The 25,487-nt window shown below is 45.8% G+C and overlaps 1 protein-coding gene and 1 long non-coding RNA gene across 6 annotated transcripts in view; one reads left to right on the top strand and one right to left on the bottom strand.

Moving 5' to 3' along the window:
• The window catches only part of FAM120A (family with sequence similarity 120A), a 52,174-nt gene extending 50,279 nt beyond the window's left edge, over positions 1-1,895 (bottom strand). For 2 of the 5 annotated variants that reach the window (XM_032698728.1, XM_032698731.1), the window contains exon 1: positions 1,102-1,893. In XM_032698728.1, coding sequence (XP_032554619.1) covers positions 1,102-1,575 — 474 coding nt within the window. In that variant the 5' untranslated portion in view covers positions 1,576-1,893. Of the gene's footprint in view, positions 1-1,101 lie in introns of all 5 variants that reach the window. The other 3 variants (XM_032698729.1, XM_032698733.1, XM_032698730.1) reach the window with 3 other exon arrangements.
• LOC116792097 lies at positions 1,466-24,731 on the top strand. The gene is made up of 7 exons (XR_004359000.1): positions 1,466-1,576; positions 12,062-12,162; positions 13,590-13,713; positions 13,923-14,019; positions 14,906-14,993; positions 16,758-20,924; positions 22,000-24,731. It is a non-coding gene; the product is annotated as an uncharacterized LOC116792097 (long non-coding RNA).
• The last annotated feature ends 756 nt before the right edge of the window (positions 24,732-25,487 follow it).

Below are 25,487 nucleotides of genomic sequence, written 5' to 3'. Positions count from 1 at the left end.
CAAATAACATTAAGCTGCTGTTAGTGATCGAGCATGCAACTCCGAAGGTTACATAATATTTTTCTACACACAAAAGTAATTTAGGATAATAAAGCCTACGAGTATGTGCTTCCCTCCTGCTGCTCTTCCCTCCCCAGCAGGAAGGCGAGCAGGCAACTCCTAAAACTGCAGCTTCATCCCCGGGCTTGTTTTTCCAGCGTCTTGTGTTTCAATACACACAATCGCTCGGCTGAACAGAAACCATCGTAAATCAGGAACGTGGTGCGGAGAGATGCGACGTGGTCATATCCTGCAACCTTTGAAATCATGGCCTTCCAGTGCAAGATGGCTATGGAGCCCAGATCCGGCACGAAGGGCTGTTTATGGGGCCGGAAAACTGGGGCTGCCCCTTAAAATAAGAAGTTTAAATGAAGGACTGTCAGCTCAGCGCTGCTGATTGCACTAACTGGAAGTGTTGCTGTTACGGAGTGAGAGTTATTCTACGCCTGATTTTAAACGCTTGTTGATACTGGGAAAACACTGAGCAAAACACAAAAACCTCCATAAAGCCGAAACTGCACCTCTGTGCTTTTCGCAGCGAGCCATTTCCCCTCCAGCCCAAGTTTAAACACCTCGCCTCAGCCGGGAACTTGTTGCAGATCCACCCTGCGCGAGAACTAAACTGATTAATTATTTTTCCCCCTACTCTCAATAATTAACTACAGAGATGCTTTTCGCTCACCCGCTCTCCCCTGCGGTACCACAGCCCACAAGGCAAGAAGGGACATTTTGAGTCAAGGGAGCGAAAGAACATGGAGGCAGAAGCCGCCCTGCTGCCGGGCCGGGCCGGGCCACGGGCGCTGCCGCTCACCCCGCCAAGGCCTCCCGGCCTCCGGTCTCGGCGGGGCGGCGGGCAGCGCCCTGGAAATCAGCCGAAATCCCCCGGGGATTGAGGCCGCCGAAAGTTGTGCCGCCCCCGCGGGTCCGGGCGACATTTTGAGGCGCTGAGGGGAGCGGCGGACGGTGCCCCCCCTCCCCCGCGGGCAGCCCCCGCTGCCATCTTGGAGCGGCCGAGGGGGAGCGGCGGGGAGGGGGCGCCGGGACCCCCGGGCTCCTCCTCACCTTGATGTGGAAGCGGATGAGGGCCAGGCGGATGCAGTGCGCCATGCAGACGGGCGGCAGGAACCAGACCTTGGGCGGCGGGGTGCCCTTGTTCTGGACGTGGCTGACGATCTGCTGCGCCGTCTGGCGCTCGTTGCCCTGGCGCTTCACCCACTCGTGCAGCCGGGCCTTCTCCAGGGCGCCGTTGAAGAAGACGAAGAGCTCGATGTTCCCGTTGAAGCAGGCCTTGGCCAGGGCCGCCAGGTAGCCCAGCATGTGGTTCCACTGCCCACCGCTCACCCAGTCCGTGTAGAAGCCGCCGTAGAGCCGGTGCAGGCAGTTGTCGGCATCGATGAGGAGGCGCAGCGGGGTCTGGGGGGGCCGCTGGCGGCCCCCACCCACGAGGCTGCCCCGCGCCAGCTTCTGCAGCTCGACGGGCACCACGGCGCTGGGGCAGTGCTTCTCGATGTAGTCCTGGAATCCCTGCACTCCCATGGTGAGGACCGGGCGGCGGCGGCGGGCAGGCGAGCAGGGGCCCGGCGGTGGCGGCGGCGGCGGCAGCGGGGTCTGGGCTCGGGCCGGGCGGCGCGGCGGCGGCGGGCGGGCGGTGGGAGCGGTGGAGCCGGGTGGGAGCGCTGGCTGCCGTCGGTGGCCGATCAGGGCGGAGTTGTATGGATTAGTGGGGGGCTCATGGCTGCCGCGGCCGCCATGTGCTGCGCTCACAGAGCCATGGCTCGGGGATCCGGGCGGCTGCGGCTCCGACTGCCGGGGGGCGGGGGAGCGGCCGGGCGCGCAGGAAGCCAACCCGCCGCTGCCGCCGCCTGCGGCAGCGAGAGCGGAACGGGCGGGACTTGGCGGCCGCGCCGCTGCCACTCACACACCGCGCGGGGCCGCGGCGGGAGCGCGGCGGAGGGAGCGGAGCGGCCTCGGCGCCGCCGCCTGTGCCCGGTGCCCGCAGCCCCTCAGGGCCCCCCTGCCCTGCCCTGCCCTGCGGCTCCTGCCCGGCCCGGCCCGCCCGCCGCGGCCGTTGCATAACCCGGGCATGCGCGGGAGCGCGGCGGAAGCGAGTGGCGGGGAAGGGGAGGGGGCCGGGGGCGGGAGCGGCGGCGGGGGGACCCGAGACGGGAGCCGGGGCAGCAGCGGCGGGGATCCGGCCGTGCCGCCGGGCGTTCCCGGGCAGCGGCGGCCCCTCAGCCCCGCGGCGGGACCGGCCCGGGGAAGCGGCGTCCCGGGCACCTGTTGCTCGGAGATCCTCGGTCGTGACGGGGCGGCAGAAGCGCCCCCGCATGGGTTCGGGTCGGGCCGAGGAGCCGCGGGGCCGCGCCCGGCCTGGGAACGGCGCCTTCCCCTGCGCACAGAGCCGGCAGTGACCGGTAAATGTGCCGGCCTGGCCCGGCCGCGCCCGCTGAGCGTTCGCTGCTGCTGGGAAAGCCTCCAGATCGTAGAATATCCTGAGCTGGAAGGGACCCACAGGGATCATCCAGTCCAACCCCTGGCGCTGCACAGACACCCCAGCAATCCCACCCTGCTCCTGAGAGCGTTTTCCAAACGCTTCTTGAGCTCTGGCAGCCTTGGGGCTGTGCCCACTGCCCTGGGGAGCCTGGTCAGTGCCCAACTACCTTCTGGGGGAAGAACCTCTACCTGATATCCAGCCTAAACCTGTCCTGACACAGCTCCAGCCGTTTCCTGGGTCCTCTTCCTGCTCACACAGAGCAGAGGTCGGAGCTGCCCCTCCACTGCCCCACGTGAGGAAACTGCAGACCCCGGTAAGGTCTGACCTGTCTCCTCCAGACTGAACAGACCAAGTGCCCTCAACTGCTCCTCATATGGCCCCTCCAGGCCCTTCACCATCTTCGTTGCCCTCCTTTGGACGCTCTCTAATAGCTTTAGATCCTTCTTATATTTTGGCACCTACAACTGCACACAAGACTCGAGGTGGGGCCACACCACTGCAGAGTAGAGAGAGACAATCACCTCCCTAAATGATTTTGATGGCCTTTCCACCTTGGACAAGTTTAAAGTGACTGTTTGCACTGCTGCCACGACTGGTAAATGAGCATAAGTATCAATTGTTGGGGAAGAAACCCATAAATGAGCATAAATATTGATTATTGGGCAAGAGACCTACTCTTTGCTGCACAGGCAGTGAGGAATTATCTGTCTTCAGTTTTACCAGATGAAATTATTTTTTAAAAGACCAAGATGAGGACTGTCCCCAAGCATCAGAAGTTGCCTGCAAGTTTGTCATTGCAGTGATATCACAGCGCCTGAGCAGTTCTGGGCTGTGCAGGTGTTGGAAAACTACAGAAAATGTCAAGCTGCTGATGCTGTATGTTCACATTAATATTTTATTAATCAGGAAAAAGCGTGTTGTTAATGAGGTTTCAGTCAGGCTGGATTGGCACCCACAGTAAATATTCCCAGCAGGGAATAGCTGTTGCAGCAGGAGTGGGCTGGCTCGCTGGCAGGCGCCAGGGATGTGCATCCGAGGCCGACTGGTGCAGCATCAGGATGGTGGAATAAAGAATACTGAAAAAGCTGTGGAAGTAATCATGAGAATTGTACGTTTCTTCTTAAAAATCTGTTTTTGCAGTAATCTGAGAGTGTGGTTTCCTATGTAAATAGCCTGATCTCTTTCCAAACTACCATTCCCTTAGAACTCTTAGATTCTCCTACCAGAATAGACGTGTTTTGATAATATCAAAATAATAAAACACTGTAGAACACTTTGAAGGACACAAAAAATATGATAGTACGTCAGCAGTGCTAATAGAAGGAAAGCGGATCAAGAAGAAAGAACCTAGAAATCCAAATATCCCCAAAATCACCAAAATTTGGTCAAAACAGCAAGTATTGCCATACACAAGGTGCCTAAAAGCAGGTGGTCTGACAGGCCTACACATATTCAGTGCTCTAACAGTGCAAAGTTTGGTCACAAACAGGCCATTCCCTAAGTTGTAAGTGATCGGTAGCTGAGTCAAGAAGAATTCAATTGCTGTTGTTAATAGCACAGGATCTTTAGGCTCAGTACTTTTGGGAATGGCACATCATCCGTAAATAAAAGACAATAAATTTACTCATGGGTGTTTTTTTTGTTTTGTTGTTGTTTAAGAAGGAAACTAGCCCAGAATGTGTGCGACCAGGAGCCTGGCTGTTACCATCCTGACTCTTCCCATGGAGTCAGGGAGGCTCAGTGGAACTGCCCAGCCACAAACATGACCCTCCCTCCCCAGAGAAAAGAGAGAGGAAAAGCACAACGGCAAACAAGGTGCTTCCAGAAGTTGTTTGACACAAACTAAAACTTTGACCAGACAATGACAATGGAAAAGAAGTGAAATTTATGGAAAACAAAATTACTCTGTGAAGTAGGTAGACTACACTAGATTTAGAGAGCAATTAATCAAAGGCACAAGGCAAACAAGGTGTTTTTTCATCAACCAGCAGCAGAAAGCCTGCAGGAATCATCAATCTTCTCCCTCAACACTGAGACACAACACGTTTCACTGTTCCCAGATGTTGGTTGTGTAAGGGAAGGGTTAATAGTGATTGGTATTAAAGTCAGTGACTCATTATCCAACCTGAACAGAAGAGAATTAGGAGTGGCTCTGGAGAAGGAAGGAACTGAACAGTCATTAGGAAGAACTAAGGAGTAACCATGTCAGGGCAAGAGCAGAGTTGAACGTTATCAGTTGGTTCCTTTGTTAACGAAAGTCGGTCCCACAGCGAGATGAACACGGACGTGGGCTGTGGAACAGCCACTGTGACCTGAAGGGTACATCTGCCTGGCTGTAATAGATACGTGTGTTATCCACGGGAAACACTTGTTTTACATGATTTCCCTTAATATTTATCCTCCTTTCTCACCCTGGTGTGTCTTGCTGTGGAGCTGCTGCCCCAAAATTTTCCAGTTCTTGTAGCAGGAGAAGAGCTCCCAGCCCTCTCCTTACTGCCGAGTCTGCAAGTGACTATGAGGTCACCCTGTGGGCAGGGTGCTTCTCTGTGTTGCTACTTCAGTGCTCAAAGTTTTAGGCAGTCCTGCCACTTAGTCAAAAATAGTTGCAAAAATAAAACAAATTGAAGAAAGAAAAATTGCTTAGGTTTAAAAAAATGTTGTGGACAGAATTTGTCACTCATTGCAGTCTCGCTCCGATTTTTTATCATCATTTTGTGTCATTTACTACCATGTGAGGCATCCCTTTCTCATCTCTTAGGTTGTGGCAATTAAACCATATACTATCACACAAAATTTATAGGAGAATTTCCATATTCAGGTATGTCTCCAAAATATCAACAAACACCATCTCCCTTAAGCATACAATAACTTTTTAAAAATCTCTATGATACTTAGGATGGAGCATTTTCCTCCTAGGACAAACAAATCACCTCACTGAGTCATTTAAATGCTGATTGGTCTCTCCATCAGCATCAGCTCTCTGGGGACTTTGAGTCTGTTTCTGGAACTTACCCCTTTTTCAGCTTTCTGCAAGACATAAGATTGCAGAAGCCCGTAGGTCAGCTTAAAAACATTTATTGCCAGCAGTTGCATTGTTTCCTAGTCATCAAGAAATAATATGATTCCTTCAATAACAACTGGGTAATATCAACTCTCACAGCTTCTCTTGTAAAACTTTTTCTTTGCAAAGAAGACTTTGCCGAAAGTCTTCAGCTTCAGCTGCTCTGCCCTCACCCAGTAGGCATTCCTCTGCTCTAACATTTCAACTGAATTTAAAATTTAAATTAAAATTTAAAATTTATGCCATAACAATAACATAAAATTGCAGGGAGCTATTTTCACTGATACCTAGTGAGTACAACTTGCACCTTCTCGCTGAGATCAGCTCTCTTCTGTGGAAGCACGGAGCTTCTGCAGGTCCTGGAACTGGGGAGTGGAGTATTCCTCTGTGCTTCCTCACTGACCACTGTGAGCTTTGGCAGTGGATCAGTTTGCAGCATCTTCATTTGCTTTTCAGCTCTGCTCTGACATTGGCCATGTAGAATTTGTACCCTTCTCAAGAGCTCCATCTCTTCCAGTTTAGGCCCCTGGTTTAACTCTGAGGACTGTTAGCAAAAGCTGTAGGAGATGCACAAATCCTTGTGAGATCATCCAGTCCAACCAGTGACTGTCAAATCCACCACTAAACCCTGTCCCTAAGTGCCACATCTACATGTGTTTTGAACACTTCCAGGGATGGTTGATTCTACCACTGCCCTGGACAGCCTGTGCCAATGCCTGACCACCCTAACAGTGAAGAAATGTTCCATAATACCCAACCTGAACCTCCCCTGGTGTAACTTGGGGCCATTTCCCTTTGTCCTGTCCTTTGTTCCCTGGGGGCAGAGCCCAACCCCCACCTGGCTCCCTCCTCCTGTCAGAGGGTTGTAGAGAGTGAGAAGGTCCCCCCTGAGCCTCCTTTTCTCCAGGCTGAGCCCCCCCAGCTCCCTCAGCCTCTCCTGGTTCTCCAGACCCTTCCCAACTCCCAGCTGGACACAGTTTAGCAGTCCACTGAGGTTTTTTTGTTTCATTCTCTTGTACCAGCTGGCCTAAGGGACTTTTAGTTTCTGGTGAGAGTCAAGAGTCAATCCCACTCCTTCTTTGCCCCTCTAAGCCAGGGCTGCTGTCCTGGCACCTCTACTCTCCCTGCCCTTGCAGGCAAATGTGTGCCCAGTGATGACCAGACAGGAAACAGGCTTTTTTCTTTTTTTTTTCCCCTTCCTACTGACATTTGCTTTTTTATTTTCCTCAACAAAATGTAGATTTATCCAGAGCTCGTTCTTCCTCGTTATGTTTTTCACTCTTACTCAGAAGCCATTTTGGGGGGAGCTGTTTGATTTCATCCATCCGCCCTTGCTGTCAAGACAAACTGCTGTTGATTCCTGATTAATTCTTCAGAGATTTTCTCACATTTCTGGCCCTTGGTTAATTGCAGTCAGGTATTTAAGAACTGTTACTCTTTCCCAAAATTGCTAAATCCTCCTGAGTTCTCACATATTCCATGTGTTTTCTGTACACTTCCCTTAAAGGAAGTTGATCCAAATGGCCAGCATGGGGGCAGGAGCAAAGCAAAGGCACCAGTGCTGGAACAAAGACTCTTTTCTCAGTGTCTTCATATTAGTTGGGAATTTCTTTTGACATCTTAATTTGGCTGTGAGCATCTTGTAATACTTTCTCCTGTTATGGCTCATAGCCTGGTTTTGGTGTGTTGCCCGTTATCCCACAGACAGTTATCTGGGTGTTGTTAACAATTACCTGTGTGAAACACTAGTGATCAACTCGCCTGGAGCACCTGTTCTGAGCTGTGGCTGTGACAAACCCCACGGCACATTTTTGAGTATCTGGTCTCTTGTTCCTCCTGTGACGATACATATTTTATGTGCTTGAAAAAAGCTAATTTAGGGAGCCTTGTATTTGAATGAACTGGGCAGCAATGCACATTTCTTATATGGAATGGGGAATGCAGAGAGAGGGAGAGAAGATGGAACACCACAGGAGCAGGATCATGAGGAGCTGCATTATCTTCCTGGGTGGGTTTTAAATACTGCTTGTTGCAACCATTTCTGAGTTGCACTTCTATTTCCTTGGGCCAGTTGACTTGTTAATATCATAGAATCATAGAATCACTAAGGTTGGAAAAGACCTTCAAGATCACCAAGTCCAACCTTCAGCCAAATCCCACCAAGGCCACTAAATCACACGCCAAGTGCCACATCTGCTTTGGTTTTTTTAAAACACTTCCAGCGATGATGACTCCACCACTTCCCTGGAGAGCACGTTCCAAAGCTTAACCACTCTTTTGTTGATGAAATTTTTCCTCACATCCAACTCAGAGCATCCTTGGTCCAACTTGAGGCCATTTCCCCTTGACCTATTGCTTGTTACCTGGAAGAAGAGCCCGACACCCACTTCCTTTCAGATAGTTGTAGAGAGCAATAAGGTCTCTCCTGAGCCTCCTTTTTCTCCTCTTCTTCTCTTTGAGTCTATTTTTTTTTCCTCTTTCCCTCTTTTCTGAAGGCATCTGCTGCTTTCCAAGTAATTTCTTTAGGCCACTCAAATCATAGTAAAACATGCCAGGCCAACACTGACATCTTTTGTAGACAGGACATACGTGAAAGCACGTCACTTACTACATGAACAGCAGAGGAAGAGAAAAGAACACTGATAGCCTGCTGTGGTGCCCACGTGGAGATGAGTGGGCTACTATTGGACTACCAATCCAAAGAAAAGATGATTAAAAAGATGTCACACCTTAGTAGAGCCACTGCTACGCTCAAGCTTGAAACTTTTGATCATCCATAGAGGCCAAGCCGTCAGGAGTTCAGCCTTGGGCAACTGTGGGGTAAATGACTGTGTTGCTCCAGAACACTTTTAGGGCAAGAAAAAGACTGGGAGTGAGTCCTGGGAGTGCCTGGGAAAAGCAGGCAGGCAGAGGAGGGGGCCGTGACGGCTGAAAGAATTCCTCCTTTCAGAGAACAAGCAGCGCTTTCACAGCAGTGGATGCTCAGCTGCGGCACACACCACACAGATTACATCAGGGCCACTCGCTGCCTTTGATTAGCTGTAAGAAACAAAAGCGTGAAAATTTTCAGTTCTAAACTTGAGTTTTCAAGAGAAAAAGCATAAATAATAAGGGCATTATGAAGCAGGCAACGGGAGCTGGTGGGGAGCAGTAGCACTGGTCCTTCGAAAACCTGGAACAGTAGCGTGCTGTTCCCGTGGAGGGATGCATAGTTGTGTGAGACGTACAAAAAGCCAGTATTTAAAGTACATTCTACAGTGCTTTTTGCAGGAGCATCAGTAGTATTACAAACAGATACTAATAGAGTACTACAGCTAGCTACTATAACAGATACTAATAGAATGCTACAGCTAGATCCTATAACAGATAAGATGCATTTGCAAGTGGTATCATGAGAGCACATCTGCGCTAAAATACATTAACTGTGGCCATTTCAGAAGAGCAGCTATTTACACTTCCAACACCTTAAAACCATGTCATTTTTGTTGATGTTTATGCAATTAACACAAGCATCTCAGGCATGGAAGTGACAGATTTAGCTACCTAAATGTGCAGTAGGGATGCCAGGTTTGGGAACACCATGCAAGCTAGACCTTTACTATCAGTCTGCTACAGCAACTGAATTCTTCCTCTTGCCCAAACACACGCCAGCCTGGTCTGCCAGCACATCACCCAGAGATGTGGATTGCTCAGTTATTTGTCTTATCATGAACTGCCCTTTTTTCATCCCTGCAGCTCTTGCTGCACAGTCTAAAATCCAAGTATAAAAAAAATAAATGGATTTGAATTGCAAAGTGTAAAGTTGTGGGACTGTGCCTGCTTGAATCAGCACACAGGCTGAAATGAGGTCCACCAAATCCAGACTTCTCAAAGCAGTGGGCTGGACACAAGGGATACTTTGTACCTTTCCTGTCACATAGTGGCTCTCCATGTCCATCCCATGGGCACGGCTGCCACTCCTGTGACAGGGTGCTCCTTGGGCTGGTGCAGTTAGAGGAGAGGAGAAGCAGACAATCCTCTTGTTGTCCAGAACTGGCCCATGAGCCACCAATTAGACTGCTTGGAATGACAGTGTTCCATTCAAAGGGCTGCTAATTGTATTTTAGTGATGATTTAAATGCTGATGACGATCATTTCAGAGACATCCAGATCACTAATTACTCATAGTCTATGTTGAGCTTTAAGCAGGCGCAGGGAAAGTACTGTAGAAATGTGAAGTAATGTTATTAATGTTCTCAAAGGCCTTCACTGCCCTCACACATGTCAAAAGCATCATCTCCTATTCCTAGACCCAAACCTTGACCTGGCTGCTCACATCGGGGATCCAGCTGCCCAGCTGCAGCAGGGGCTCTTGCAGCATTCTGGAAATTAGGAAAGAGGAGCAGCAATTACAAATTACTTACATTCATTAACCAAAATTCTACCAATATTTATACAAATTAACTCAAATTTTTACACCACCACCACTTCAGAACATTTTACCTTTGAGGTAAAGTGCCAGCTTGATCAAACTGCGTTCCCAAACACAGCATGCTCAGTTTGAATAAACTTGCCAGAAATGCAGGTCCTGCTGTGTGCCCTGCACAGGAAGGACATGGACCTGTTGGAGCCAGTCTGGAGGAGGCCACCAAGATGATCAGAGGGATGGAGCAACTCTGCTGTGAGGAAAGGTGAGAGAATTGGGATTGTTCAGCCTGGAGAACAGTAAGATTCAGAGTGACCTAATTGTGGCCTTCCAGTACCTGAAAGGAGCCAACAAGAAAGATGGAGAGAGACTATTTATAAGGGCCTGGGGTGACAGGACAAGGGGGGAAATGGCTTCAAACTGACAGAGAGCAGGTTTAGGTTAGATGTTAGGAAGAAATTCTTGGCTGTGAGGGTGGTGAGGCCCTGGCACAGGTTGCCCAGAGAAGTTGTGGCTGCCCCATCCCTGCAAGTGTCCAAGGCCAGGTTGGACGGGGCTTGGAGTAACCTGGGCTAGTGGAAGGTGTCCCTGCTCATGGCAGGGGGATGGTCCTAGCTGATTTTTAAGGTCCCTTCCAAACCAATGCATTCTAGGATTCGATAGTTCTTCCCTGACCAGTGCAGTAGGAGTGGTGGGAACTCAGTTGGCCTGTGGAGCTCAGAGAGCCAGAGCTGTGCTCGTGCCCTGGGTCCCAGGGAGCTCAGTTTCAAGGCTGGCAAGTCAGTACCTGCCATAAGCATGAAATTCCTTCCCAAATGTTTACTTATGTTCTGTACAAGATGCTCATAGTGCGTTGAGGAATCCATTCTCCAGAAAAAATATTTAGAGTGCAAATCACAGTTTTCCCCTTCAGAAATTCAGCCAAAACACACTGAATCTGCTATGCACTGACAACATAGTGCTGGTCAAGATGTTTATACATAAAACACTCTGTCAGCGAGAGTAAAGCACATATCTTGCCTGTGTAATTGATATCTAGAAATGGAAAAGCTGGCAGAGCCCTGTTCTAAAATACGTGCTTAAGTTACCTGTAGTACAGTGGATTTTACATGCCAAATCTAAGCAATCAGAATTTTGAAGAGACTTTTATTGATGCAGGAAAAAAAGGGAGGCTTGTTTTCTCATTGAAAAATAAAATGCATGTAAATAAATACTAATGCTGATTTATTTTTTTCAGTGAAGATTTATGTGAGAGTAATCTCTTTATAGTCCTAGAGAGTATTAGGTTTCACTAATCTACCCTCAATTTGATGTGAGGTCACTGGCCTAGGGCAAGAGCAAGGGGATCCCTCCATTCTGTGACCAGACACACGGGGAAGAGTGAGATCCTCTCCATACACCTCCCACCTTCCATTCCCTTGGATCCCGTCACTGGTCCCCAGAGAAGAGATCAATGTCTACCCCTCCTCTTCCCCTCCTCAAGAGGGAATGGCCTGTGTCAGGGCAGGGTTAGGTTGGATCTCAGCAAAAGGTTCTTCCTCCAGAGGCTGGTTGGGCACTGCCCAGGCTCCCCAGGGCAGTGGGCACAGCCCCAAGGCTGCCAGAGCTCCAGGAGGGTTTGGATGATCCTCTGGGGTGTGACTCTTGGGGATGGGCCTGTGCAGGGCCAGGAATCAGACTCAATGATCCTTGTGGGTCCCTTCCAACTCAGCATATTCTGTGATTCTGTGGTTTGTTTGTGCTGCTCAAGTGGCTGGTATGGAACAATGAGATTTGCACATGGGAAGAGTTTTGCATCCAATTATTTGCAGCCATCTGACCCGGGAGTTTTGCTTTCTACATAAACGCTCTGTTCTGCTTGCCTGAGTAATGCTTCAAGTGTGTTTTTTGTGTGCCTCTCCTTCTTCTGAAGGCTGTGCCAGCCATGGCGTCTTTGGAAATAAAAGTCCTGAAAAATTCTTGCACTTTGTTACCAAGTGCTGGTTTTTTCCTTTTACGACATTGATGGTATTTGAAAGCGAGTCGATCCGAGGGCACATAATTCTGCCCTTTTCTGTTTCAGCAAACGCCTGCCTCAGCTGCCAGCATGCTCCTACAAACCTCCCAGCCTGCACAGAGCACCAGAGCTGAACTCATGCCAGGAAAGTGCTTGTCTCGTAAGAGGTAATGTTTAAACTTGCGTATTCCCAGGTTTTGTAATTACAGGTTATTCATTTGGTTTTCATTCTTTCAGCAAGGTCTGAGGTGTTGGTGTCGTATGTTTTCTGCCTGATCTACACAGATTACTTCCTAATCTTCATTCGTTCTTTTACAGATATATCACTTGAACTTCACCCTGTGACTTTCTTGCCTGACATCAATCAGGAAAATATTTAAAAATTAAAGAATTAAGTATTTTTCAATAATGGTAACTCTTTTGCAAGAGATGAAAAGATTTAAAACCCTGCAAGCTTGTCACTGAATGACAGAAACTCTGACTTCTGAACATTGTACACACATGCAGCCTGGCCTGCGTTCAATGTCTTGACTGCCATGAAACTAGAAAACTAGAAACATTAATTAACAGAAAAAAATTTGTAGTCTAGCTCTGAAAAAGAAAAAAAAAAAAAAAGGTAAATACTACACAACTCTCATTTATGAGAGCATTCTTATTTTCCAGAAGACATCAGTTTAATTCTCCAGATACTCTCAGTATAGCCAGTAACTTTTGTTCTCCCCCCACATAATACTGCACAGGAGAGTGTCTCTTTAAATTCATTTATAAAATAATTCAGGACTGTGGGTGTCTTTGATCTGTTCCTCTCTGCTAAAGTACAGAGGAGAAGAACATGTCGCTTAGCAACCCCGCTTAGCCAGCACTGGGGGAGACAGGAGGGATGGATGGTCCAGAGCCACAGAAGGGGAGGATTAAGCCCTGTCAGGAAACTAAACTTTGGGCAAAACTGAAGCAAGCGAATAAACAAACATTTGCAGAACTGGGTAATCTCACTGTTTCCTTTTTTTTTTTTATACCCCACTTCTGGTCTATTAATAGCAATCTTCCTCCCAAATGAGAAAATCCAGCATGGGATGGACGACGCAGGCTTCGACAGCGTCAGGCTGGGTTTCAGCTGGAGGGAACCTGACGTTTAATTTTAAACCAGTTCAACAGATTTTAAATAGAATTAGTGTTGTCAAGACTAATCGTAATTAATTTCATACTGCAGTTTTCCCCTTAACACTTCAAATAAATTTTGTGTGAGTCTCACCCTGTTGTTGGGCAGACCAAATGTCCCCAGTCTGGCTTATCCAGGGTCACTTACTTTGTCATAAATAAACCCCAGATTCTCTGAGCAGTTACCAGGCTATGATTTGCTGGTAACTAGGTAACATCTTAGTGGCTGCAAAAAAAATACCCATTAGGAAAGTAACTTTGCACTGAAGGTGAGCCCTCAGCCAACCTCTGCCCTTCCTCAGCTGCAGGACAGCGACGTCCTGCAGAGCTGTGACAGGAAGGGGCACCAGCTCAAACCCTCCTCCTCTTGCCCTTGCTGACCAGTGTCAGCTTAGAGCAGCCCTGATTTATTTTTTTCTCAAACATCAAACCCCAGAGCTCTGCATGTTTCAGTTATGGAAGAGAAAACGGTGCAAAAAACCTGTGTCAGAGGAAGAATGGCAGAACTAGCCCACTTCAACATCTCACACAGATGAAAAATAGCTCAGAATTAAATACAGGTAAATTGTTACACCTCGTCTTCTATCACAAAGATTGTTTAAAATCTTAATTTTCATCCCACTGTCATGTTCTATTCACCTATAATTTATTACTGAACAGTTAAGCCCTAATGGTTTACGTCTCTCCTAGAGCCTAGTGCAGGCAATCCTGTGCTCAAACTCTAGTAAAACTCCAGATTGTTAAACTGAGTGCCTACCTCCATCCACAGGTTGGAAGCTTGTCTAAACTGGTCTCTGCTGCATATTCCAACAATTACAAACATACTTGAAACCAGACAACGTTGTTTTCATCTGGTAAGGGAATTGGTAAGTGCTAGCGTGGAGCTCACTCAGAGCTAAGCTCTTAGAACAGTGTACTGAAGAACTTAGAGCATAAGTGACAAGATAATTTTTTATTTCCCATATGTAGCAAAGATCTGTAGGGCAGAACTCAGTCTTCAATGAGAATTTTACTGGTTACTGCAGGAGAGCCTGGATTTTACCCAGGATTTCTGAGTGTGCTTTTTGTACTGGCAAATGCTCATGAAATGTGATTCTTTGGAGAAATTTAATTGAAGAGAAATGTGTAAGGCACTTGGCATTAAGTGGTCTAAGTTTGTTAACGTAGAGTATGGAGAATGAAGCCCAAATTAGAAGCAAATAACACTAACTAACTGTGAGCATTTCCATAAAAATTACTTTAGGGTGAAGCTCGTATTCTTGTAACACATGTTTTCTCTATGCTTTCACTTTAATGATACAAACAAATTTAGAAGCTTTATTTGAAATGTCACAAGCTGAAGCAAACCCCATTGACTTGACTTTGTCTTTTCTCTCAATTACACCAGGGTCAACAACTCTCTACTGTAACTCAATACTGAAAAAGTATTTTTGCTGACTGCCCAAATCGAGGGGGAGGAGGAGTCCAGAAACAGAAGAATTCTTTTACTTGTGCTTGTGTTTACAGTACCAGTTCATACACTTGGTGGTTTTTATTTTTAGGAAACAGAAATATGTAATACCCATAAGGCCAAGATGATCTTTGTTGGAGGTTCTTATTACAAACACTTTATGTGATTCCTCCAACAGATACAGAACATCTCCAGCTTCTTGAGCAGACTTTGTCAGGCTGATAGTCTTGAGGAACATGTTTTGGACTACACTGATTTAAAAACCTGTACAATTAACATAGCTTTCTGGTTATGGCATCCAGGTTCCCAGATCAGGATGATACATGAAGAAAAGCATGCAGATAAGGCATCGTTTGCCCAAACATGTCATCAGAAACTGACTTCCTAAAGGTATGTCTCAGACTGGAGAATGCAAACACAGATGTGTGATATTTTTCCATTTCAGAACAATCATTATAATATCCCTATGATGCAAATTACCTTCATGACTTCTTAATCCCAGTACTGACAGAGGGAGAGTAATCTGAATTCCCAGAAGCACTATGTTGGAGAACTCTCCATGTAGTTCAGCAATTCTGGAAAATACATTGCCCCAGCTAACAGTATTGGGGGAAAGGAGATTATTTCTGGTGTGGTACCATGAGGCAACAGGCTCTGTTCTCAGGGAAGAATCTCTAATCTGAAATGTATCAGACCAGTTCTTTCTCTTGTAATATCCTAAAGGAAAATAGAACTATTCAGCTTTTTGTCACAATGTGTAGAAAAGTGTGAAGTCAAAAACAAGTCTAAGCTCCTCCTCAGTGGAGTGACAATGGCTGTCTCTTTAAACTAAAAACACACTGGTCCCAGTGCCCTCTGCAAAACAGTGGGACATCACAGAAAGTTTTTTTGGTGTTTGAGGCTCAGTTTCCCCAGGAATCAGTAATTACCACAAGGAGAACTGCAGAGATGTGGGACATCTTTACTGCTTGCAGTACCACCACCGCACTGCTGACTGCCAGGCAGATGGCATATAAATGGACTGAAAAATCCACTGAAATGCTTTGATGTTGTATAGATGCAGAATTTGAAAGGATCGTGAGTGTTTGTTTTTAAAAGAAAATTAATAAAAGACAATTATAAGGCTATGGAAAATACTGGTGGTATAAAAGAAGAAGAGGAAATTCTCATTGTTTTTCTCACTGTGTAAGGAACATGGGCATTCACAGAGGGAGATACAGTGTGCAAAAAACCCCAAACAAGCCCAAAGAAACCATTCCCTGTTGGATTTCACTATGTGTCCTTACTGCCAAGCCTGTCCCTGCCCACCTCAGGTGAGTAGGGATCATGGCCCAGCCTGCCCAAACCAGCCCTGCTCGCTCCTGTCTCTCATCAGAGACACCACAAGTAGCACCCACATGGTGCTGCAGTGCTGAAAATTTGTGACTGGAAGCAAATGGTTTGGCAGGAGCGAAAAAAATAGGTGCAGAGAGGTCCCTGTCCTCAGAAACCCTACTGAACCAAGCCTTTTTCCTTGGAAGACGTCATATTGACATGGCAGATTTAAATGTAACAGTGACAGTGGCAGAATATTTCCGAGAAAGCCCCTTATTAATATTTTGGCAGCATGAGATTGTTTTTTTCCCAGTTGCACATGTTGCTCCATCTGCCACAAAGCCATTGGTTCCAACAGCCTGGCCTTCCCTGGTAAAGGGGCATCACAACACGTGATGGTTGTTGTTGGGCTGTGAGGAGAGGAAGGTGATAGGAGTGTGTCTGTGTGTCTCACACTGCAGTGCTGTGCCCTGCTGGCGAGGAGTTTGCTGTGAGAAAACAAGCCAGCTGAGGAGGTGTTTCCTTCCTGTTTACTGGTGTGTGAACTATTAATTTAGTTGTGTTTGGTACCTTAACTGGTGGCCTGTTCTTAAAGGGTTTGAGCAGAGGGTAGTGGGCTACATAGCTTGCAATAGCAGCAAAGGCAAAACATTGTTGAAATTTACTGGAATTCTGTAAATAGGCTTTTAAGAATCACATTAAACAAGAAATGGTTTTATTTTTCAACATCCAGTGCATCATTTTGGAGTATACAAAAGTTCTTTCATAATTAAAAAAAAAATTGAACATTTTTGTCTTTTGTTCTTCATTGACATCACACCAACTTCTCACCATTCACAGGAACAGGAGGGAGAGTCCTGCATGCCAGGGCAGCCAGGGCACACCAATCATCCACGTGCCATCCCTGCTTCAGCTCAGGACTCTGTCTTCTGAACCTCAGGTCACCTCCCAACCATGGTGGTACTGGCTTACCTGGGACATTTTTGGAGCTTAACATCATAACAAGTGTGTCTCTGCAAAGCACTCTGTTTTTAGAAAAACATCACATTTCCACAAAGATACTTTCCCGATTTCTTTTCCTTAAATCTGAGTTATAATGAGGGTAAGAGGTATGTGATTCCTTAAACCTAAAGGAGACATCCAACGGAAAAAAGCAATCTTAATTCTAAAATGACTGTTTCAGTGATGACTTGTAATCTGTGCAGTTTTATCTGCTTGATAATACCCCGCTTAGTGTTAGATCTAAAATAAGAATCAAATGAGAAAATCATGCCTTTGATATGCATTAAGTTATTCAGTTAGTAAATTAGTGAATCTTATCCTGAGTGTTATTAGCTATTAGCATGTTACACTTCTTGATGTTGCTCATGAAGAATGCATATGAAAATGAGGAAAAAAATTCCCTTTTGAAGTTCCTGCCACTTGAGTTGTTGACATTTCTTTTAATTGGTGAATGTCCTCTTGAATGCAGTATTCCACTGTCTGGTTTTATGAGAGATTCTTCATTTTTAATTTGTTCTCCTATTGATTAGACTTTTTTTGAATGGGTAGCTCTCAAGATAATTAGCCTTTCAAGGGAACCATGTTCTCCTAAATAGTTATTAATGAGTATGTCCCCCATTCAGTACACTTAAGCCTTTTTCATTAGGGGAATTTCAAGCTTACATGTGGGCTGGTTGAACCAGGCCTGGTACCACCAAAGACAGTGGAAATCACTGCAGATTTCAGGAAGAACGAGATCAGACCCTGGGAGTGAAGAAAGATCATTTACATTCTCTTTGTCTTTGGCAGATGTCTGTTTTCTAGGAGTACTTACAAACAGTTCTTCAGGATACAGGGTAGATTGAGAAGGGGGTGAGATGAGTGAAAGAAAACAAGGTGATTCCATGTGAACCAGGACTCCATCTTCAGAGGATCCCATCAGCTGCTGCAGCTGGGCCAAGGAGCCTCAATTAGTCTGCCTGGTTCCCAGTGCTAGAAGTGTACAGCTCCCTTTTCTTTAAAGCCAATGTATGTTACACAAACATAAACCCCTAAAACCAACAATCATTCTTTATCTGAAGTTACTTTCCCACTAAAGATCCAAGGATCTTCAGTCAGAATATGCTTTAGTTTAGGAATTGTTGCCAGTGTTACCCTCACAGTTAAGAGCACACTGGATAATAAAATACTCCAACATGTCACACACAGCTACAGTGACCTGATCCCATTCTGGGTCCTGCTTGGCTCCCCTAAGCCAGTTCTTGTCCCTTCCCTTCCTCTCGTCCTTAACCTTTAACTCTGCCCCGAGCATTGCCAGGTATCCTCCTGCTGAAATACATTCTTACTTTTGTATGTCACACTCTGTCCTTTCTGTGTGCTCTTTCAAAACAGACTGAAACATCCTCATCCCTTCTGTGCCTCCCCATAGCTCTCCTGCTGTTTTTCCCTACTACCTCCACACTTGACCATTAAGGAATCTCTACCACAAACATGGATTTTCCTGCCATTCCTGGACAGACTTGTCTTCTATCCAAACCAGAATCTCGTGGCATTTCTCTATGAAGGTGTAGCTGTCTGATCAAGGACAGTGTCCTAAAGCAGGGGGGTTTAGAGTCTTTCAAGCTCATGCCATCAGTTTATTTCCCACTTTCTGTGAACAGTATGATCACTGCTTTTTTTCATTCCCATCTGCTGTCTCAACTTCAGCAGAGGTCACACCATGGGCCAGCCTGGACTGACTGGATTTAAATTTGTCCCTTATTTCTCCATGACAGAAGTGGCATTTCAGATACGTCCTTTTCTATCGTAACTGAGAACTAAAGCTTTGAACCAGGTTCTGATGATCTTATGGCTCACATCCATAACATTCCTGCTTTCTGGGCTCGACCAATGCAGTTAGGATGATAAAGTAAAATAATTTTATCTAATTTATGGCTTTTATCCTTAGCAGTCTCTTCAGCCTCCTTTTGTTTCCTGCTTCTCTGTCGTTTCAAATAAGTTAACTGCTCTTTGCTTTCCCAGTGCCCTCCTTGACCCACCTGCCCTATCCATCTCTTTCACTAGGAAATTGCTTGTCCCTCCCACGGGCAGTAATTCCAGAATTTCCTCTGTAGCCAAGAAGTCATTTCACCCACAAAGCTGTCTCCTAAATCTCCTGAAGATGCTGTGAGTGGATCCTTGTTTTCCTGTCCCATGCACAGATACGGTGAGCACGACCAACGCAGCCGGCTCTTTGCTTCCACCTCCTCCTGCCTGTCTGTTGGGCTGGTTTGTCCCCAGCTGTCACTTCCCTGCCCTGGGGTTGCTCTTTTCATCCACATTTATGCACAGCCAATTTCAGTGGGTTTTTATTCCATGCTTCAGCTTTCTATAAGCTACACAAAATAATAGTTGGCTGTTTTGTCTCTGCTTGTACTGATTCTTCAGTCCCTGAAGACCAACATCTTCCTTGCAATAGACACGAGTCGTTTTTAGCTCAACAACTTCAGTACGAAAAAACGGGTCAGAAACATCAACATCACCTTTCAGGTAGAAAATCAATATGAAAATAATGAAATTGAAAAAAACAATTTCAAATAAAGCCCAAGGTGATCCAACACAGGTTGTAAAAGTCAGAATAAATGGCCAACCAAACAACCACTGCAGAGTCGTAACTTAAAGAGAAGCTTGACTTTGGGGAAGAGCAATGTTTATAGAGAGGCTAATTTAATTTTATTGAATACTATTAAAATACCTATTAAAAGTTACAAGTTGTAGTCCAGAATTCTGCAGTGCAGCTCAGAGGAGAGCAAGCATGGGCTGTGAGCTGGCCTGACATGGTGATCTATTTCTGATATCATATAAAATAAGCTATTTCAAGAGCGCATTTCCAGGCAAGCTGCCTGGGTGGAGCCCTGCCCTCACTGCAATCAACAGTTTTGTCAGTGACACTGGTGAAATGACGTTTTCCTCTTGTTTTTAGCCTCTGCAAGATTAAATATTGGGCCAGGAAACCCGTATCAGTTCTATTGCATGCAATACCAGTGATTTTAAACACAATATCTGCTTAGGATGATTATTAAATGGAATTTGAAAAGTGATTTATTAAGATAAATTATTTTTTTTTTGTTTATTGCCCAGATTTCCTAATTGTGCCATGTTACTTTGTATGGTAGCTGCCTCTGCTGTACCAGGACAAAATATACACTTAAGCCTTTGGGCATGAGAGGTGAGTCGTTTCCATTCCCCATCCCACTGGAAAATCAACAAAAGCAAGCCTTTAATAGTATGAATTCCATTATGGCCCAGCCTGGCAAGCACCTAAATCCTGCAAGTGCTATGATAATTTATCTTTGAACTCGTTAGTAGCACAGCATAATTAACAAGTAAGCTGTAGGAACATGCCGTCGCTCTGTATTTACACGACATTTGCTGTGCAGTTGTGGTATAATTACAGAGATTATACCTGCTCTCTAGAATAAGAGTACATGTTGTACCTCATTTTGTGCCATTTTACACCAGTGGAGCAGAGCACAGCGTGGTGGAGTTGAACAAGTATTTCATTCTGCTGTAGGTAGACGGGTGTGGATCTGCACAGAGCGCTGCTATTCAAACCTGCACTGTGGTTTCAGGCAGCTTGGGGTGGCAACCTGGCTTCTGGAGCTCAAGTGATTTATATTTTGGACTGCTGCCCTTTCAGTGATGTCAGTGAACTTGAATATGCAGATTTAAAAACAGGCAGGCTAGCATTTGGGTTTTTTCAGTATAGCAACCTTCCTTTCTCATGTATAGTATTGTATGTTTCTATAGTAATTACAGGAAATGCATGGCAAGAATGTATCTTCTTACAAAGATTTCATTTTTTAGATTTGTTTTATGCCAGCACATCCCCATTTCTCTGCCCTAAAACCCCATTGGCATCACCGTACCAAATGTGAAGTCACATCACGTAGGCACTGGGAAAAAAATACAAGCAAATGATGAAAAGTGCAAAGAAATATGCTGTGCCTCTGAGTTGGTCACATTTTATGTGATTCAGCGTAAACTGTAAATAAAACTAACTTAAAGATTCTGTTATGTTTGAGATCTATATCTGGCAGGAAGGGGAATACTGTACACAGCACTTGGCATAGGAATTGCTGTGCCACTGCTCCAAAGCAGGGCATCAGCCTTTAAACTCACACACTGCACTATTGCCTGCTCTGAGAAGCATGCACAGGCCTTCCTAGAGTGTGGATATTCCTAGAGCAGCAGCCATTTACACAGGTCTTCCTAGAGCATGGTCACACCACCACACTGGTCAAGTAACTCAACAGAAACATGGATTTATTTGCTGTTGCCAGAGAGTAAAATTTCACTTCAGCATACAAGAAAACTATCTAAGAGCTCCCTGTTCTGCTCCAGGTGGAAGAAAAAGAAGGGAGCTTTTCTAAGTGTAAATTATTGTTGTTCAGCTTCATAATAATTTTCTTGTCTTGAGGGACTTGGTTTCTGAGTACGGCGTTAAGAACTCCTGGCTCTGAAAGGCCAGCAGTGTGACATGACAGGGCACGAGCTGCGCTCTATTCATTTCCAGTTACTGGGTTGGCATCATGCAACTACATCACCAAAATGAGATGCAAATTAACATGATATAATTATCTCATTTGAATGTCTCACAGTGATTTTACTCTGTGCTACAGCCAGTGCTCTCACGGCTCGTCTGGGTTCTGCAGATGTTGGGAAGGCAGCTGTGACTCCTGCGGGAGCTCCTGTGGCTGGGCTGGATCCAGCATCCAGGCTGGGGAACAAGCCTCAAACTGCTTGTTTGAAAGTTGGGTTCAGGGAACTTTGATGCTTAACATCAACAACTTGTTTCTCTCACAAACTACGTTATCCAAGGAGTTGTTTGTGAACGCTGAGAGTTAAAATTTCACTTTGGCTCAGATGGTGCTGGTTAAGGACATGAACACGGTGCACAAAGTCTTTTCTGCACTGACAGGTTTAAAAATCATTTCAGAAGAAGTTAGAGAACAAAATAAAACTCCCTTTTGCAAAATTCATGTTTTAAAAAACGTTAGTTGGGTTTTAACTGGCAGTTCTCAGTATTTCTATGTGGATTTCTTTTTAACTGTTTTTCAAGGTTTTCCTGTTTTCATAGTGGACAGCAAGAGACAATGGAAGAGATGCCCATCCGTGTCCCATTTATGGTCACAAGCATCATAATCTATGAATTTCATGACTTTTCCATTTCCATTTTCCTACAACCATCACAGAGTTCTGGGCTGGCAGCTGCAGCAGCCATTTACAGTAGCTGAAATACCAGCAGAGCGTTTCCCCTGCACACCACCCAGAGGCAAGGCCTGTATTTTACAAATGCCTTCAAAGCAAACATTTCAGGCCAACTGTGAGGCTTGGGATTGAAATTCATACTCTGGAGTACGACGGCACTTGGTGCCTGAGTTGACTTTTACCTCCTTTTCCATGTTGTCAGAGTCACTCCAATGCTTTTCTTTGTGAGAGGGCACATGGTAACAACCCCTGAATCTTCCTGAACAGTGCAATCATTCTTTTAAACTTTTATCTTAAAAGACAGTCTTTTATAGTCTGAGAAGGGCAGTTTCCTCCATCTAAAAAAATGGAGAAATGAGAGCTTTGCACTGACTCCAGCATGGTCCAGGTCGGACTCTTCAGCTCGGGTTTAGATACACCCTTGTTTTTCATTCAAGTGTAACAATAACCAGGAGAATCCTGCCAATATTTCTGGGAATGAGGTAATTTTTAAATGGTGAAATTGTGCATCATTTCAGTCATAATTTGGAACCCAACCACTTCATCTGCCATTGAAAGCCTCATCTCTCACAAGGGATGTTTTATGAGACAGAAATTGTAATGACGGGATGAGACAAAAGCTCTGGCGAGGAGCAGACTTGAGTCACAAAGTGGTAAAATAATGTTCTCTGTAGGGTTGGAAAGCTGATCTTCGAGTTAGAATGGAAATTTACAGATGCACGTGAACTGCAGGCATCTCCATGAGTGTGTTCCCCAAGTCTTAAATAATGTTCAGTGAAATGTGGTTTCTGCATGAATTTTCTGTGTTCAGAAGCAGGATTGTTCTCGGGGAGAATACTCAAAACCGGCTCTTTTGATGTTTTGTTCACAGAAACAGATACATCATGCAAGTTCATACATACAGGGAATGGAACTGGGACGAATGTTTGAAGACTTCTCCCAACAAAGCACTCCCAAATGATTTATGGCAGGAGTTACTTGCAGAGTGATTACAACATGTGTGTCTGGAAAGGAAATGTTAAAAGGAAATCAATCTGCTTGTGGACAAATAACGAAAAGAGGAAAAGGAAAAATTCCTCTAACAAATATGAAACTGCAAATTATTCACTCAGCTCAGTTGGCAACAACCAATTTTTGTGGTAGTAGGAGCTTGTAGAGTAGGAGGTAACTGTTTGAACAATGATTGATTTGGTATCTTATATTGCAATTCTGGAAGGGGTTCAACATCTAATTTCAAAGCCATTTTCCTCCTTTTACCCAGTAAAGAAAACAAAATGATAGTTGATGTCTGTGAGCTGTTTTGGGCAGATAGGATCTATTTTGTGTCCTCTGGACACTGACAATGGCTGGCTCATACGAAAGAACAGTTATTTATTAGAAAAGATCTCTCTTGCCAGAAAAAAACCCAATCAAAACCTGCCCGAGGAAGGATATTACCTTCGTAATCCTTTTTGCATCATTCCAGAAAAGACACATGGGTCTGAACTCGGTGCATCTTTGGGTTGTGGAGCCTTGTGTAAGCTGCACCTCCACCAGCCCATCTTTCAGTTCACAGTAATAAAACAATCACTGATTTATTTCCCTCTTGGAAGAATACAAAACACATTTTGGACATCTCTCACCTAAGACCACCTTTTGTCTCTCTTTCCCCACTCTTGGGAGGTAGGCAGCCACCCTGTGAGAGGCTCTGGAATGCTGCAGTGGGATGCCAGCAGTGAGTGTTGTCTTCTGCTCAAGACAGAGTGACTGTAGCATGCTCTGTTTATGCCTCTGGAGTGGTGGATCTGAGCTCAGCATTCAGTTCTCCTTAACTCCTTACATGTGTATTCTCAATTCAATATGCAATTCCTAGTTTAATTCCTGAGCAGGCACGTGCTGTCTTCCCAAGGCATAAAGATGCGAGGGAATCCACTTCATCCCTGCTTCTTTACTTCACAAAAACCTTAAAATGCTAAATCCATAAATAGGCATTACAGCACAATCTTTGAGTGAATGATCTCCAACATTACTGCAGATCTTAGTCATAGTGAAAGCTTTTACAAGCTACTTTGAGCTAATGGTAGAATAGTTTTCATTTAAAGCAGTGATGTGTTCCTTCCCACAAATGCTAATTGCCATAATTCTATTGTAAGTTCTGGGCTTAGTTCTGGGCTGAGCTGAGTTAGCTCCTTATAACTTAACACTAATCATTGACCAGAGATTAATTTTACTATTTCTGTGGTTTTGGAGAGAGAGTTACCAGGACTGATACACTTCCATGTCCACCAAAGGCAACAATGGAAACAAGGTGTATTTCTGCAAGAATGTTCTAGGCAACCTCTTCAAAAACAGAAGGATGTGCTGCAGAAGGTGATGTTCAGGAGCCATTTCACCAGCCCACAAGAATATGGGGTGAGGGTATTTGCATCCATCTGAGCTGTGCCCAAACCATCGTGAGTTCCTGACTCTTATACCTTTCCTCCCATGCTGCAAATCCACATTAGATTCAGACTACTTGAAATGTCTGTGGATGGCAATGCCAGTCCACAGCTGGTGAATGTCCTGCTCACCACTGGGGGCCTTACAGAATCACAGGATATGCTGAGTTGGAAGGAACCCACAAGGATCATCCAGTCCAACCCCTGGCCCTGCACAGGCCCATCCCCAACAGTCACCCCCTGTGCCCCAGAGGATCATCCAAACCCTCCTGGAGCTCTGGCAGCCTTGGGGCTGTGCCCACTGCCCTGGGGAGCCTGGGCAGTGCCCAACCAGCCTCTGGGGGAAGAACCTTTGCCTGAGATCCAACCTGAGCCTGCCCTGACACAGCTCCAGCCATTCCCTGGGTGCTGTCCCTGGTCCCCCCAGAGCAGAGCTCAGTCCCTGCCCCTCCTCTGCCCCTGCCCAGGCAGTTGGAACTGCACTGAGGTCTCCCCTCAGTCTCCTCTGCTCCAGCTGAACACACCAAGTGCCCCCAGTGTCCTCCCACGGCTTCAAATCAAGGCCCTTTCTGCAGCACCCTCCTCCCTGGGACTGGAGCAGGGGCACACAGCAGCTCATCACCTGCAAAGGACTTGCCAGAGGACAGCTGATGTGTTGGTGGACCAAATTCCACAATTTCACTGCAGAAGAGCTTTAATTCTGACTGTAACATGAATATAGACAGATTCCTCAGCCTGCTCCAGTCTACAAACTGCAGATAAATATGTAGGTTGTTTGATCCTGGTTACAAAACCCACCACTGCCCTTTGCCTTCACCCTTCCCCTTCCCTGCAACTTGAGGACGTTTGCTTATAAAGGGCAATAAAATGTTCAGCTGCTGCAGGTCCCCCTAAGCCCACCAGCTTTTTTGCTTTTGTTTAA

Source organism: Chiroxiphia lanceolata, chromosome 11 (assembly GCF_009829145.1).
Source record: "Chiroxiphia lanceolata isolate bChiLan1 chromosome 11, bChiLan1.pri, whole genome shotgun sequence".
NCBI lineage: Eukaryota > Metazoa > Chordata > Aves > Passeriformes > Pipridae > Chiroxiphia > Chiroxiphia lanceolata.
Note: the sequence above shows the minus strand (reverse complement) of the source record. Positions and strands in the feature narration are given on the sequence as shown.